Here is a 17,853-nt window from a genome sequence, read left to right on the forward strand (position 1 = left end):
AGTACATTAAGTGTCTTTTATAAGAAATAGCTGTAAAATAAACACTGAGCCATGAAAGTTAATATTTGCAAAATGAATGTAAGCACATGCATGCACATTTCTACTGAAATCAATGGGGTTTCAGGGTATTTCCTCCCAGATCATGTCCATAGATACTAAAAAAACAAGATTAAGAAGTTACTGTTAGTGACAAAGTGATACCAAACTATAAGCATGGACCCCTTTATTTTTGCAAAGGGTTTTCCTTTTACTTGCATATATTGTATAAACAATAGTGTAAGCCGCCCTGAGTCGTCGGAGAAGGGCGGGATATAAATGCAAATTAAAAAAAAAAAATTGTATAAACAAGGTATCACAAAAGTGCACTTTAATTTTTCAGATGATTTCTAAAACCCTCCTCAATTTTCCCCCTTTAACATTTTCCAAAATTTGATGTGCATAATGGACCTTTGGTGTTGAAAAGTAGTCAATGTGCCCAGCCACATGCATTGTTTAGATTCATGTATTTATATTTATAATCTTTATATTATAATATGTACAAAGGTTTTCCATTATACAGAGCAGTACAGAAGTTTACACTTCAAAAATCCACATTGTAATACTACATAGTTCATCTACGTCTAATTAATATGGAAAAAACAAAAAAGAAACCAAAGCTTAGCTAAAACGAGTAAGCAAATAAACAACTCCTTCTCTCCCAAATGCATGGCAAATTATTAAATATAATCTGATTGGCAGTGCAACAAAATTGCCCCATCAGTGTTTGTCTTAACTTTTATATTTATGCATTCTACTATCAAATGTACATTTTAATTGTATCAAATGTTTTGACAAAAGAAATTTTAAAGAAACCATGATGGTTTTCTTTGTTGACAAAAATAGAAATCTATAACAAATTTGAATAACTCCAAAATAAAAGAAAAATATTTTAGTTTCAGTTTTAAAGTCTTCTTATTATTCTGATGCTTTAATTCTTGTACTTAAAAATAGCTTTATACAAAAACCACAGGCTTCTTAAATACAGTTTTTCATGCTCAATACATTTTTGTGCACACATTTCCAGTCCACTCACATCCTTCCAAACCTTATAACAGTTTCTACTTAAAAGACAATCTGTGCTTCATATATAATCCCCTTGGCTGTTTAATCAGTAATGAATGCTTAAAAACTACATTTATCACTAATTCACGATGTTACCCTAGTATTTAGCACAAATTTAGCATTCAGCCTGAAATGATACAACAAGATGGGTAACAATCTTCAGCTGTAAGACTGGTTGCAACATCATCAGCATATTAGGAAGGCTTGGTGAACTGTACAGGCCCAGGTATCACTTTTAAGATGACTCTTTGGTGATGGTGGAAGATGGATTGGCTTTGCTGACACTTCCATTCTGGGACTTGTAGCTGGTAAAGCTGGGTGTGTGGATTGACCGTATGTTCTTCATACTTTGGTTTGGTAATGTGGTAGAGATGGAAGAGGGTAAGGAGGAGGAGGAGGAAGCTGAGGAAAAGGAAGATGGAGGAAGAGGGGTTGGGCGGCCATTTTGAGTCTGTGTGGAGAGTAAAAGGTGACTGTGGCCTTTACCTGTGTGAGTAGGATTCTGGAATTTTAAGGAGCCATTAGCAACTGAAGGGATTAAGGAAGAAGAATGAGTAGGACGACCTGTTGGAGGACTGAGAGAATTAGAAGGAACAGAGGCCTTAGTGGATAGGCTTGGAAGGTTAGTGCTATCACCACTAGACACAGAACTACTTTTTCCAGAAGTGGAAGAAAAGGCTGGAATTTTTGAGGCAGATAGAATTGGGGAAATAGCTTTATAGTCCCCACCAGCTTTCTTAGCACTTCCATTAGCCTGTAAATAAAGATGGTGGGAGACAGTTTAAGTCAGCATACATCACAAAGCATGGGAATACGCAGGAAATTAAGCTTGAGAAGAATAAGAATGACTTGTTCAAACCTGTCCTAAGTCTTGCATTTATGGGCTGGATCTTTCCCCATTTTTCCTGTCCCTTTAAGCTGCACAGCATAAAATGCACAGAGCAAGAGGAAGTTCAAAGAAAAGGGTATGTGGAAAAGTGACCCCAAATATGGGGGCTGATCAGCTGATGAAACATGCGTCAGAATTGTTAAGGTGAAGATGGAAACACTCCGGTGGGTGGTTAAGAGCTGCTGACTGAAATCTGTTAAATAGGGAGTTAGTATAAACACTTTAATCAGAAACACTTCAGACTTGTCGATTCCTATTGCTGACTTCAAAATGTATTACAGCTGAGTACTGGAACAAAACTTCAAAAGCAGGAGATGTTTGCCACAACATGCACAAGCTGATATCAGAATAATGCAACTATTAGATACTTTTATGCCCCACACCCTGAAGCCTTGGATTCCAATTCAGGATCTTCACTGAGAAGACAGTTCATGATTTGGTAGCATCCAAAACTGGCAACTGGACTTATACATTTATGCAAAGCATACATCTTAGTACTGACTTCATCCCAAGATTTGGTTTAGGGTAAAACTACCTGTCTGTACTGGCGCTGATCCTGTAGCTTGTGCTGTTTGACGGTCTTGTCCACACCTCCTTGCCTACTTTTTGTGGCTACAGGGATTGGCATCCTGCTTGTCTGTGAAGTGTTGGTTGAATTCTGTGAGGAAAGCAGGAATAAGGGTAGGAAAGAGACAAGGGAGACAGGTCAGCTGGGCTCATTATAGATGAGAACAATCACAGCACATGGGGAAAAGCTGCTTTAGGTGAGAAGCTAAAGCTCAACATGCATGGAAAGCACCAGAGGAAACCACATCAAAGTCAAAGACAAACCACTGGTGTTAATTTCAGGAATCAAAAATGGAACAAAAGGTCAATTGCTAATCAACCTTAATTTAACTGCTGCACCCACAAGAGAATATCAACTAAGCATCTTATGCCCACCACCAAAATCAAACAAAAATCAGCATATGTTTTTTTTAAATGAAAACACACGATATTAGCTGTTAGGTACTAAATTGGATGCACCAACAAGCCACCGGAAAAGAAGCAAACCAATCAGAAGACACCTCTTGCTTATTGTTGATTACTATTGCAGATTTTTAGAAAGCAGCTGGAGTTGTGATTTCTCATACTAAAGTACCTTTCGTGAAGATGATCGTATTGAAGGAAGGAATTCAACATCAGCATTGCTTTCTTCCACCACTATGGACTCTTTGGGTGAGAAAAAGCTTGGGCCAGGAGGTCTCTCTGTCTGTCCTGTGGTTTCAAAAACTGACTTTGGACTCATCTCACTAATGGTGCTCTCTAGCTGTTTGATTGTTTGTTCCAGGCTGTCTAGAGTTCTGTATGTGTTCTTCCTGATTTCTTCAGTTCTAGATGCTTGGACAACTGTCTTTGATTCTGATTTTTCAGAAATGTTAATAGATTGAGAACTAGGTATTTCAAATCTTTTTGCTTCTTTATGTTGTTTTACGGTGCCATCTTCCTCTTCTTCTTCATACACAACAACTTGTAATGTTTTCTTGCCTGTTTTAGTTCCTGTGCGGATTGCCTGAGTGAGAGCGGCTAATTGCTTTTTAGGAAACTTAAACTTAAATTTCTTCTTAGCATCAGGAACATCCAACTTTGGTTCTGACTCATAAATGTAACTGGATTTCTGATGCTCCTTTTTGTCCATCTCCTGTCCTTCAGACTGTAGAACTTGGGTTGCTGAATTAGAGGAAGTTTGCTGTTTGGATTTCTCAGTAACCTGCATCCTATTTGTCTCGGTGGCGTCTTCATAATGAGCATCATCAGGTGTATCAAATTCTTCATTTTCTTCCTCTATTTTTTCTTCCGTCATCATTTTTTCCAACTCTTCATCACATTCCTCAAATATTGTTGAAAGTCTTTTGTAAGCTGATCTGATATCCATTGGTTCATCAAAAATAATGATGACTGGTTTTTTGTCCAAGCAAACCACTGGTTCTTCACCTTTAAGAGTTTCAAGCATGCTTTGTTGAGATGGTGTTTCTTTTTTGGAATCAATGTTCACAGTCTGTATAGCATTTCCCTTCCTGTTCACTATGTCATGAACCTCTCCACCTGACAGAAACTGAACAGCTGTTCTAGTAATCATGAAGCCAACATTCTCTGATTGGGAACTCTCCTCATCTGGAATACTAGCTGGTGACTCTACTTCATCAATATCGTTTAAGGTGATGTTCTTAGATGCTTTATGCTTTAGTGCGACTTGATTATAGGCACTAACTGACCTTCCCTGTTCTTGTGTTGCTGGAGAAACTAATGACATTTCTTGGGTGCATGAATCTGCCTGTCCAACAAGAGGTACCTTTGCATCTTCCAGGAGGTCTTTTGGAGATGTGCTATGATCTTTCTCTCTCACTACAACGTAACTTGGTTTTTGTCTTCCAATCTCTGCTGCTAAATCTTGTATTTCTTCAGGACATCTCTTTCCTTCATTTTCTAACAAACTAGAGAAGTTTGTGTTTGGTTTAAAAGAATTTTTGTTGGCATAATCCTTGTTTTCCAAAAGTAACTCTGGCCTAAAGGCAGAGTTTTCAGGTATGCTGAAAGAACCTGAGATCATGACTTCTGTTCTCCCTTCAGTCTTGTCCTTGGGATGGTCACTATCTTTTGTGGCCTCCCCATCAACCTAGGGGGGGAAGAGTTGCATTACTTAGGTTTTTGCTTTTGTTTTAGTTCAGGACTATTATTTGACATTCAGTCCCCTCTTATGGAGATTTCATCTGATGTTATCCCAATCAACTTGTATATCATCAGATAATATATGTATGTCCCTCTTTACATCAATACACAGCCATTTCCATGGTCGTCAGTTGTTTTCAGTATCTCTTCATAGCATAACTTCAAATTGTGAACAACGTATGACATATAAGTGCAAATATTTTGCAGACAATGTGAATGTTAGATGGAGCTGGTCCTTTAAAGGCTCTCCATATTGTGAAATCCTCTTTCCCTAAGTAAATCAAGAGAGACTCAATGATTCCACTCCAAACGTTATAATATGTAAGTGTTCTCCTAGCTTAAAAAAATATATTAGAATTTGTGATCCAAAATGACTTATGGGAATTGTTTTTTTGCCCCAAATTTTAATTTTTAAATGTTTTCTCAACTTCTGTGAGGAAACATAAATTTTAAGAGAGTAAACAAGTCCTGGACTTATTTGACAGAAAAGGATTTACAAAAAAGTGGCAGAGCAAATTTTACTACAACCTTCCTAACAAATTAACCTACAATTAAATTCAAAATAAGATTGAGGGAGGAGCTATCAAGAAAGAGAAAGAGATCCTGCCATATAGATGAAATGTGATGCCAGGTGAAACTGGATTATTCTACTGTATTTGTCCAACATAACCTTGTATTTGGATAGCAAGACAACCTATTTAGCCCTCTAATCCTGGCATACTTAAATTGCAGCTTTTGCTATTGGCATAAGTACTCCTATGGTAACTACAAATTCTGCAGAGGACGAATGATTCCTATTTCATCAATCATTCAAATATTAAGAAGAATTGCATTAAATATCACTTTTAAAGAATGCAACATTGAATGCAGGGTGTGAAAATGCAAGTGGGAAGCTGTTCTTAGTTTTGCTAATATTTCATGTGCCCCGTATGGTTAAAAGAGGGTATGAAAATTTGAGATCAATTTGGAAGACCAACCCAGCAAACCAAAGATCTTTAGAAAATACAGCGGTATAAAAATACATATGGTCCTCGACTTACAACAGTTTATTGACTGCTTGAAGTTACAACAGCACTGAAAAGAGTGACTTATGATCATTTTTCACACTTATAACCATTGCAGCATCCCCATAGTCACATGATTTACATTTGGATGCTTGACAACTGGTTCATAGTTATGACGGTTGCAGTGTCCTGGGGTCATGTGATCATATTTTGTGATCTTCTGACAAGCAAAGTAACAATGGGGAAGGCAGATTCTCTTAACAACCATGTTACTAATTTGGCAACTGCAGTGATTCACTTAGCAAATGTGGCAAGAAAAGTTGTAAAATGGGGCAAAATTCAATGAATTTCTCACTTAGCAACATAAACTCTGGGCTCAATTGTGCTCGTAAATTGGGGATTACTGAATTACTTTAGTTTAGTTTTAACCATTCAGTCATATTCAACTTTTGGTGACTTTAAAGGCAAGTGGTCTCCATTTTACCCTGTCAAGCACAGCTTCTTTCAGTTGTTGGATGTTCAGGTATAAAAATATAATAACCCAATAAAGAAAGGGATGACAAATCTAGACTATAATGTGGTTTGTCGTATTAGAAATTTAATTCAGCAACTATTTGAATTGAGTTAAAAATTCTATACAGATCACAATTATGATCTCAAATTATGATGTTGAAATGTTAAATATACAGCCATTAATAAATTTAAATATACTATAAAATACTGCCTTGGTACTCTAAAGCTCTTGTAGGTATAAATAAAGTCACTTTTTTTTTTTTAGTGCAGAGGATGATTTTTCCAAAAACAGAGATGGAAAGAGAACTATCAGCAAATAAAAGGGAGTTTAAGCTTGCTATTACCATGCAGAGATAGTGTGTTAGCATTCAGCTCATGCAGACTAAAATTGCAATAAAAGAAGAAAAAGCACCAAAGCTGTAGGTGTACTGCTCGAGGGCTAGGGGTGGGGGAGAACAGCAACAGCTGTATTTCAAGGGCCAGAAATTAATCCTGGACAACTTTACTATTACACATTAATTTTAGGTAGCAGAATTATTCCTGTTGAATTATTTCTGTTCTCTGACTTACTTTCCTTTCTACTAACATTTCATTACCAAGATAGGTAACATCATCAGGGCATACCAAAATGCAGTTTACTGGTTGTTTCTATGAGTAATTTGTCTATAGCTAATGATGCTGCCTATCCTGTCATGACATGTTTACTGAAGAGAAGCAAGTTCAGAGACAATCAGGGATCCAATAATTGAACTATGAGCAACAAAATTATCCTCTATGACAGGGGTGGAGAATGATGGCTCTTCTATGACTTGCAGACTTCAATTCCCAGAATTCTTGAGCCAGCCATGCTTAAAGTCATAAAAGGGCCATCATTCCTGATCTATGAGAATGATCCCTGTTGGTTGGAACACAAGTGATGCCTTTATCTGTTATAAGTTCTCAGGCATTCTTTGTATGACATCTCTCCCTTCATCTCCCCCAGCATCTCCACATAAACCCCATTTCTTAGCATCCACTATTTTGTACATATTGGATAAAGGGATGAAAGAAGGTGCTTTATCAAACCTGGTTTTCAATAATGCACTTTTTCCTTGTTTGAGGAGCCCCATAAACATGTCTGCACTGGTAATCTTTGCTATAAGTAAGAATGTGACTCTTATCAATGGGGGAAAAGGAATTGAAATTAACACTTGAGCTGGATTTTCCATTGGATGCTGTCTTTTCATTGCTTCAAACTGTCTCGCAATTATTAAGCACCTATTCTTATAAGGTCAATGACTACTCATTCAGTTGAGCCTTAAATGATTTCAGTGTCAACTTTAAGACATCTCCACTCATTTTTATAATTAGATTTGTGCATTTTGCCTTCTGTTCCAGTTTCCAGTCTGAGTTGTGTTTTAGTTGTTTTATTCTTTTAAAGTCTGTCCTTTTTAATATGCAAAGTTTTTAAAGAGTCACTACAGAATTTTGTTATTGTGAAATTAAAAATTGCTAGTAATGTCTAGTAAATGCTTTTACTTTATTCCCTAACTCACTATTTATGAATATGTCAGCTACAAATTTTAAAAAAACACCCTATGACGGCAAGACCTGGAAAAGGAATTAATATTGTGTAATCCACTTAATAAATAAATGTGTTAAATTCAAACTGTAGATTTTTTTTCATTATGAAGAGACAAGGAAACAAAAACAATTTTTGCAGTGCAATTTTATACAGAATTCTATCATACTGTGGCTTGCTACCAGAATGATATATAAATGTTTGTAAATCTGCATTATTTGCTAAAGCATGACATTAAAACAGACAACTTTCATTTAATTTTTTAAAATTTATATTCTCCTATTGCAATTCATAATTGATTCTGAAAGGACATCAATGAAGTTGATTCTGATTATCCATTCCTGTTCTCAAGAAGAGTCCATTAGACTCTGTTTATTAATTCTCTTTGGTCCATAAATGAAAACAGCCATCAAGACACACAGAGTTAACCTGATATAAGGTTAGTTTGGAAGGATGGGAAGAAGGTAAGGCTAAGAGATTGTAGTAGAGTTCAAATGACCCTGTTACCTTCTTCTCCTTAGGATGCGTTAAGGCCACAGACCTTGCATCTTTTATGTGTGTATCATTTCTGGACTGTTCAGCATGATTGTTTGAGTTTATATCCATGTAAGAACACTTCTGGAAGGCCTAAAGGATTAAAATAGGGCAGGTTATTAATAAACATTTCCCAACCCTGAGCCAATTCTTTCTTTGTAGGGAAATCATGTATACACTTTCCTGAATCAATTGATAAATTTTATCTGTGAACCTTAAGAATCAGCCTCATCAATTAGATCAAGCTAAACAGGTTATCTTTTCCCATGGAATATAAGAAAAAGGTGGAATTTAGCTAGTTCAGAAAGTGCTTGTTTAGGGACAACAATTGGGACTGGCAGTTTGCTCTTTTAACAAAGCAGTAGTCGTATTTCAGCTTTCCCTTGCTGCAAATATCATAAACACAAGGATTGATTTAAAGTTACATTTTCATCACCGTTTAACTGTGAATGGTGGCTTTATGAGGCAGTTTTTAAAGAAGGACTATTTGTACCTTTGGTCTATAAAAAGATTCAAAAACTAAAACTACAGCCATTTTTTTCTTTCCTTCAAAAGTAATTTAAGGACCATGATAAAAAAATAATAACTTTCCGGGTTAAGAAAAACTCTTTAGTCTAAAATTTCCTTTGCTTTGCTGATTTGTTCTGTTTCAAATATGGTCCAGTTCTTTATGTTTCCACTAGTTAGCATCAATGAGTGCAAAATGGCTAAAATGGCTCCATTTTCTAGGCCTCGGCCTTCTGCTTTAATTGATTAGTACTGATAAAAAACTAAACAATTATTTCTCTATATCAATGACTTTAACTTTAAGATACGTGACTTCAACTCCCAGAATTCCCCAGATACATTGAAGTCAAGCATCTTAAAGCTGATTGAGAAACATTCAAGGTTGATAAATATTGCTCTATAACATTCTTCCTCAGCTTGAATCCTGTGAATAGGTTGGACTGAAAATTAATTTACCCTTGCAGCCAGTGTGAAACAGTAATGGAAGCTGTAGTTCAATGAAGGTAGAAGACATCAGATAGTGGAAGCCTCCTCTGGAAAAGTTGGACTTCACCTCCTACCTCAACATGAGCTAATACTGAACTTACAAGTAACAATAACATTGTTAATATAATATAGCTTTGTTTACACAAGGTGGATTTTTTTGGAGGGGGAGGTAGAAGGGGAGTCAGGATAGAGTGCCTCACAATCACTATAGTGGCAACATATTCTTAAAGACTGCCTATATATCCTAACTGATTTAATCTAAATCAGATTTAGATTTTTAATCTAAAAATACCCAACTCTTATCACATCATGTTCAAAATTTTTTGCAAGAACTTTGGTGCTTCTACAAAACTTTGAATTTCTCATGCGCCATCTAAGATGATAATAGTATTTCCACATAAGATAATAATGTGAAACTGCTGAAACTGTATGATTTGGGGTGGGATAATCATTGTGCAAAATTGCATTAATGGAACCAGAAAAATGTTGGCAACTTCTGGCCCACAGGCATTATTACATTGGCAACTGAAGCCTAAACTGAACTATACAAGCATCTACTTGTTAAGATGGCTGATGGTACTGAGGTCTAAGATAGAGACTAGCTTAATTATGAATATTTGTCATCTATTAAAAGGAAAAGTAACTGCAAAAATTGGTTTTAAAAGTGCAGTCAATTTAAAAAAAACTATAATATAAAGTTCAGCAAATGTCCATTTCAACAATTTTCATTGGAAGAATTGGAATGAAATACAATTTTTTGGGCAATTAATGCTTTCCATAAAAATAGATTCTACTTTATAACAGTCAGTTTGTTTTGGTAAACCTTAAATACTGAATTATTTTTTCCTTGGCTCTCAATCTGTTTCAAAATTCAAGTCCCTGGAATTCACATTATAGCTTTGGTACCTTTACACCGTGACAAATAAAATCCTTAACAATGTCAGATTAACTTCTCTCCTTCTGAATTAAGTTGCAGTGGCTCAATTTGGTTCTAATTTGGTTCAAAAATATATATTTAAAACCTAAAAAAAGATATTTAAATGAGGAAAAATTTAGGAAGAATTTATGTTAATCTTATCCCAATCACTTACTTTGGTAACCAATATCTAAATATGAACCATGGAACTGGGAATATGATTGTCTGGCAGAATTGCTTATACCCTAGTCCTAGTTCTGCTTCAAATTCCCTCTCATCATTGTAGGGAAACTTCTGCATCCTATTGTACTGCCTTCTAGGTTCCCTTAGAAAAGATATATGTTACTTTAGGCAAAATGTTAAGCTCAATCTCATACCTGTAGTTCTGCCATTATTTTATCGCCTTCTTCTTCTTCCTCCTCTTCGTCCTTCATTGGTGTGCTGGCTGATTGAAGAGAGACATTTTTTTCTGGGAAGAGTTTGGATGATGCTGCTTGAACAGAATCTTCACTGCTTTCCTAAATTGCATGATAACAAGAAAGGAGAAAGTTACAATTCATCTGATTTATATACTGCTCACATAATCATTTCAATGTTTTTATTTGGTGTTCTGGATAAATCTGGACTTTACCCCATCCTCCTAAAGGCAGGGCATCCCCTATTATAAAATCTGGATAGGAGGCACATTGCTGGGGTCCTTCTAAGCCTGCATCCTATTGGATTTCACTCATTTTTGCACCATGGTTGCCTATTTTACATAAGCAAAGCTGTCAATGCATGATGCAGCATAAGTTTGTTTTTCCACTCAATGTATCCCATAGCCTGATGCTGACATGGAGGCTGAGAAGAAACAGTGGGCCATGATCACCCAGATGGCTTTCCTGCTTAATGGAGGACTAGAGTCTTAACCACTATGCCACATTGGCCTTTTTGGATTTTGCACATACGTATAGTTCTTGATCTATGACCATAATGAAGCCTGCCTATTCTGTTTACAAGTCATGATCATAAAGCTGTGTCATCACATGACTGACCCAATTTCATGACCTTTTGTTTACAATGGTTATTAAGTGACTCACCACGGTTAAGCGAATCAGCATTTATTAAGCAAATAATGCAATTAAGGGGATCCATTATTTGTTGTGTGTTTTTGCAAAAGACTGGAGTTTTTGGCAAAATGTTGTAAATTGCGATCAGGTGATTGCAGGATGCTACAAACATCCAAAATGCAGTCACATGATTGCAATGTGTGTGAGACCGTCAAAACTTTGGAACTGGGACATAAGTATCTTTTTTGAGGGGGTGCTTCATAACTTTGAATCATCGCTAAGCAACCAACTGTAAGTCTAGGACTACCTGTATTTGACTCAAACATTTTCAGGTACTTTGATTTTCTTACTTTAGTTTGAATATAACAGATGGTTAAAGAAGAATAAGCTGAAACCATTTTGATGGAACTGCTCTGATTCATTTTGTCCCTTTGTATAAGATGAGCTTTTCCAAGGTGCAAATAACTTTCTTAAATATACATAGAAATGAAGCAATATGAGTGAGATTGTATATTGGTAAAACAGCTAAAAGGTTAAGTCCCATATGCTGGGAATAACCTGCTGGTTAATGGTTATAGTTATGGTAGGGGTGGGATGACACTTCCCTACACAGTGCTAGCAACCCCACCTATTAAATAATAAACATGGTTTTAAATCTTATTTTTAAATTTCTTGCCTCTTTAGATCATACCTCCCCTCCTCCCAGTACTTAATTCAAAGTGATGTAAAAATAAGCTAGATACTATCTTGTCCCAAATGTTTCCTGTTTTGGACATCTGAGGTGCCTCCATCATCAAACCTTGGAGATAGTGTTATCTTTTCTGGCTGTATAACTGACTTCACTCAGTCTTGTGCTTAATCCAGATCCTAGCACATAGCTTCGCCGTGGAGGTGGAGGAGGTGGAGACTTCACTGCCTTTTCCAGCTCCTGTTCTGTTTTGGTACTATCTTCTGAAAAATCAAAGATTATCTCCAATGAAGTGGTTTCATACAGTCTATTGCAAGATAGACTCTTGCTTCAAGTTTAGAATTATGTAATCCATCTTTTTTTTCTCTACATCTGGTAGGCAAGATATAAATTTAAACAAAGGAAATTTGCTAATTGCTTTTGGTAAAATACATTTTTTTTTACGTTGGGGAAGGCCAGCAGCAAACAAAAACTAAACAAGATGGAAGAGCAAAAATTTGTATTGTACCGTGTTTCCTGAAAATAAGGCCCTGTCTTATATTTTTTTGAACCCTGAAATAAGCGCTTAGCCTTATTGCCCTGCACTCAAAAGCGCGATTGGGCTTATTATCAGGGGATGTCTTATTTCGAGGGAAACAGGGTAGCATTTTCATTCTAGTTAATGTTGACAAGATCAACAAACATTTAGCTGAATTAGAACTGACTGGTATAAGAACTGAACAACATTAAGGATCTATCTGTGATATCTGCAGAGCTGGGTGAAAAAAAGGCAAAGTAGTGGCCATACTGGTGCATCACGTGTAAAAAGCAGGAGGAATTTTGATTACATCTTCACTGCCACCATGTTAACTTTTTTGTGTACACCTCTGCCCTTGTCCCTTTGCTTTCCTTTTCTCCCTCTCCTATTGTGTCAAATTCAGACTCTAAAACTGAGGGTGAGAACTCCTGTTTTAATTCATTTTCTTCTGATAGTGGGTCATAGGTGTTTCCTACAGAAGGAGAAATAAACTTTAATTACCAGATACTTGTGCTGCATCAGCTTTGGGTGAGACAGTAGCTTGTGAAGGTATATCAAGGTTTGGGATTGACTTCATAATGTTTGCTTGTGCTTCTTCTAGGAGTTTTTCAAATTCCTGCCCATCGTAGTGATCCAGATTCTGCCTTTTCTCTTCCCATTTTTTCTCTGCTTTCTGTAAAGAAAGACAGAAAATCCTGATCATATTTTGAATTCTGCATTGCATGAACCAAACAGGGAGGGTGCTCTGAATTCTCCTGCTATCTCTGCATATTCTGACCATGGGGTAAAATGCTCTGCACCCAGACAGTAGATACTGTTCAAAAAGATGGTTCAATCAGACCCCTTTGATGTTGCATCAGACAGTGCTGTGTGCCAGCTTCCCAAGAAAGAGAAGGCTACCTTTGTGAAGTATGACTCTGGTACAGGTTGCTGATAACCAACGGTTAGTGGGTGAAGTCCTCACTAGGGTTTGAATCACAGGGAACAAACTCAGGCAGAGTTGTGTGTCATTTCCCTATAAGGGCTTTGCCACATGCTCAATATTGACTAATCTCTCTTGCTCTTGGTTTATATATTTTACACAAAATATCATATACTAGGAAAAGATGCATGCATAAAATCTCAATTAATGTGATATATATGGGAAATATGGACATAAAATACATGTGAAAAATGTTTGTATAGAAATGCATACATTAGGACTAAAAAGATAAATTATCCTTAAAGTTGATCCCAACTGTTGATGGCTTCATGGACATGTTATTTTCTTGGCAATGAAGGTTGAATAAAAAATATTTTTAAGAAAGTAGCATATAACTGTATTTAAAAATATGCAAAAGAAAGCTGCACACCAAAACATACCACTTTTTGCATTTAAAAAAAAAAACATTTTTGAAGCAAAAATGAATAAATATCATATGGATACTATATATTCTAGTAAAGAGATTCCAAACGTTGAGTACTTCAGGTTTAAGATCATTTATAATTATCATAATTATTTAGTCTCTTAAGATCAAGCTCAGAATTAATATTATTAATATTATAATGTTAATATTATGCAGCTCTCTGCTTTGAAATGCATGAAGTACCTCAATCGAGAGAGCTCTGTTCCTGGTACTGGCATTGTGAAGTTCTTCAATAAAAAGACTTTGCATGTTGTTGTTCACAGTAACAGGGGGTGAATGAGGCACCTGTATTTGCTGGGTATTGACTGCGGTCATTGTTGCTGATTCCATGTAGGTTGGAGAGCTTGATGTAGTTGTAGCTGGCCCTGGGCTATTGGTCAGAGGAGAATTTGGAACTTGACTGACCAATGTGAATGAATGCTGTGACTGATGGGTGACCACCGGAGAGCTTTGTGCATGATGCACTGTCACAGTGGAGATGGGAATCATTTCAGATTTAACAGACATTTCAGCTGGACATTCAGCAACAGTCTGTTTCAGATGTTGGCTGTTGGCGGTTTCTTCTTGATTTTTCAGAACTTCTGCTGCAGTGGCCTTCTCCATTGCATGATATTGGGCAGCTTGTGATGGATCCACACCTTTGAGCAAACTATCTGTAACATGCCTGGAAAAAAAGAGGTTGACAACCTGTGAAGTATAGCTAGCAGTCTCTCAATGTTCTTTCAAAAAAAGGCTCCCTCTGATTATGCCTGTATGTCTAGCTACTTTTCATCCAACCAGCAATAGCAATTAGACTTATATACCACTTCGTAGTGCTTTTAAAGCCCTCTCTCTAAGCAGTTTACAGAGTCAGCCTATTGCCCCCAATAATCTGGGTCCTCATTTTACCTACCTTGGAAGGCTGAGTCAACCTTGAGCCTGGTGGGATCTGAACTGCCAAACTGCAGGCAGCTGGTAGTCAGCAGAAGTAGCCTACAGTACTGTATTCTAACCACTGTGCCACCAAGACCCATCAAACTAGCTACCTTTTATAAAGCCATTTAATTCCCTTCCCTCCCCCCTAAAAATTAACCATGTGGATTATAAAAATTCAATGCATTTTTTCAAATTAGCGCCTTCCAGGTATGTTGGATTGATGCTTCCTTAAGTCATGGCTTTTATGGCTCTTGGCTAAAGCAAGGATGGATAATTTGTTCAGGAGCCTAAAACTTCATTTAAAAAAAATTTCTGAGGACAGAGGGTGATTATGGCCATAAAAGAGGGTGTGGCATTTACATTTTTTACCTCTTTCGCAACCCAAGTGTGGTATTGATATGTTTAAGAAAGCCCAGTGAACAATTGATGCATCTATTTTCTTTTTTATTATAGGGGGAATAAAAACCATAAAAACAAGCCTGAATGTAATCTTCAAGTTGTCTACTCCTCAACTTTGTGGCTAATATTTTCAACAAACTGATTCAGGTTTGTTACAACAAATGTCTTTTTTTTTTAGTGGCAAAATATATCCAAACTATCTCACAAGCTGATCCCTTTGTTAAAGGTCCTGAAGAGGGAAAAATAACTTATTTTGCATGAAATAGTTCACAATTTTTTAAAAAAAACAATGGGCTAACTCAATGAAGGGTTATTCTGAGAGGTGAGTACAAATGTGAAGATTAGCTCAGGTTTGTGGGCTGAACCTTCAATATTTTTTTAAAAAAAGAAACTAGTTTTTACTTACTCTGCACCACCATCCTTCAAGGTTGAAAATTGGGAGGATAGTGTTTAAAGCAGGGGTGTTCAACCATGGCCAACCAAGTTGAACTTCTCCAGGCTTAAAGTTGCTAAGGTTGGAGACCCCTGGTTTAAAGGAAGGGAAAAGAGCAAGGACAATCTACCCATCAGTATCATCAACCTGTTCATCAATTTGGGACCCAAATTATCTTTTTGAAATTACGTTCCCTGCAATGAACAGGTTATGAAAACCAAATCTTATTCAAGGAGGTTGAAAACATAAGGCGTAAAAACAAATTTCCATAATTGGAATAACAATGTCTTCTAGTTTCAGGATCATCACAAAATTTGTTACATTTTTATTTCTGGGCTTTGGATAGCCTGATCGCAAAGAAGACACCCATAAAGGAAGAATTAAGGATCCAGCTAGTTGGATGAGGATGTGGTAGGAAGTTCAACTCTTAGCAGCCTGGGTGTAATGATCTTTTATTGGGATGTTTGTGAGGTTTTAAATGAGTCCTTAACTAGGCTGTTATGCCTTCTTCTTTTTTCATTAACTCCCCATCTGAGGCACCATTAACAACAAAATCTAACAGACACCAGTATGAATTTACATTATGGCTGCCATATTCTGAGTGGAAGAATCCAGATCCCCAGCAGATGGGATCAAAGAGGGAGTTTCTATATGACTTTGTTGCAATCTAACGAGCAGAGTTTTGAACCCTACATAAAGTAGCTTAAATAATGTATTAAGCATTTCTGCTGGGTTAATTAATCCCTTAAGGGCAATAAAAATAGTTAAGAGCTGGATACCATCAGTTGGGCTGATCCTAACCAATTAGATTCATGAGAAGGAAGCAATAAATACAGCTTCCTTAACTAAAACTGATTTTACCTTTCTAAGTCACACTAACACTAACTAAATGTTTGCAAAAAGGGTTCTGCTTCGGGATTGGCTATAAGATCATACAAATTCATTATTTTCCTAGACTTTTAATTTTTGTATGTAAGGGAAAATTGTAATAGGACAGATTGTGAAAATGTCCACTGTCTTTCTGGAGTATAAGTGATGGATATGTTGGATGTATGAATGGCATAAACTTCAAAAAGGTTGGAGAATTTTAAACAAGTATCACCTCCGGAGTGTGGTGAGGATCTCTGTCATGCTCCGGACTCTCTTCAGTAAAAGATCTAGTTTATGAGGTTCCTCTTTTAAAAATCTCACAGCCTCCACCTCAATACGGAGAATGGCTCTCATTTTATTCTGCAGTGTTGGAAATTCACCTGTGGAAATAAGAGCCCATGAACCATTTCTGAAATTCAAGATGGACTAAGTTCCCATTTCATACTGAAGTTGCCACTTTGCCAAACTTAGTTGTGGAATAAATTATAAACCAACTGGTTTCAGTCATCAAATACAGATAGTGAATCATACTATTTTAGTTTAGTATATGTTCATACAGTATTGTCTAGTGGTTAGCATATTGGACTGGGACCAGAAGTAGCCAAGTTCAAACCCATTCAACGTGACAGTCATTGCATCATTTTATTTCACTTATTCTTTTTCAGACTAAAGGCTTTCAAAAGAATGCGGCAAGTATTAAAATAAGGGGTAACTTCATGTTATTTCTTTGAGTTATTTAAAGGTGAGGCAGCATATATAGATAGAAAAGCAATAAAACAAACTGCAATGTTTGTAGTTTGGCTTACTATCATCTGTTGAGTTAGCCAATGCTAGAGGCATGGGGTTATTACTCAAATATTAAAAGAAAAGGGTAAGAGAGGGAGAATCCAGCTTTTGAATATGCATCTTCATGTGCAACAGTGGGTGAGAAAAAAATCAGTTTTGGGTGAGAAGAGTGCACAGACCACCATTCAGATGTCTGATAAAGTCAGTGTTACTTTATCTTACAAATTACCTAGCAAACATTTCTTAACTTTTGCTCTGATAGAATATAAAAAGAACTTTTCTTTTTACTCTTGAAGTAAAACACTGTGAAAGGGGTGAGGAGGGAAGTGATTAAAAACAGCATTACTTCAGTTTAAATCATATCAGAATCCAAGAGAGAGCTATTCACATGTATACATACAGTAGATACACAAGCATGCACTGAGGCTTTTCTAGCTGGAATGAGAAATCCATATTCAGTAAATAGTATCAACCTGGAGTAGGTAGGACTAGTAGGATGACCTATTTCTTAACCTTGCTAGGGAATTCTGGGAGTTGAAGTCCACACATCTTAAAGTTTCCAAGGTTAGG

The 17,853-nt window shown here is 36.5% G+C and overlaps 1 protein-coding gene across 20 annotated transcripts in view; it reads right to left on the bottom strand.

Moving 5' to 3' along the window:
* Nucleotides 1-350: 350 nt before the first annotated feature.
* Nucleotides 351-17,853, bottom strand: part of KIAA1217 (KIAA1217 ortholog) — a 221,920-nt gene continuing 204,417 nt past the window's right edge. For 12 of the 20 annotated variants that reach the window (XM_058184027.1, XM_058184032.1, XM_058184029.1 and 9 more), the window contains 9 exons: nt 16,730-16,877; nt 14,064-14,544; nt 12,976-13,147; nt 12,069-12,220; nt 10,598-10,738; nt 8,285-8,404; nt 3,132-4,646; nt 2,526-2,648; nt 351-1,855 (listed from right to left, as the gene is read on the bottom strand). In XM_058184027.1, the coding sequence (XP_058040010.1) occupies nt 1,337-1,855; nt 2,526-2,648; nt 3,132-4,646; nt 8,285-8,404; nt 10,598-10,738; nt 12,069-12,220; nt 12,976-13,147; nt 14,064-14,544; nt 16,730-16,877 (3,371 nt within the window). In that variant the 3' untranslated portion in view covers nt 351-1,336. Of the gene's footprint in view, nt 2,649-3,131; nt 4,647-8,284; nt 8,405-10,597; nt 10,739-12,068; nt 12,221-12,975; nt 13,148-14,063; nt 14,545-16,729; nt 16,878-17,853 lie in introns of all 20 variants that reach the window. The other 8 variants (XM_058184043.1, XM_058184045.1, XM_058184046.1 and 5 more) reach the window with 6 other exon arrangements.

Source organism: Ahaetulla prasina, chromosome 4 (assembly GCF_028640845.1).
Source record: "Ahaetulla prasina isolate Xishuangbanna chromosome 4, ASM2864084v1, whole genome shotgun sequence".
Lineage (NCBI taxonomy): Eukaryota > Metazoa > Chordata > Lepidosauria > Squamata > Colubridae > Ahaetulla > Ahaetulla prasina.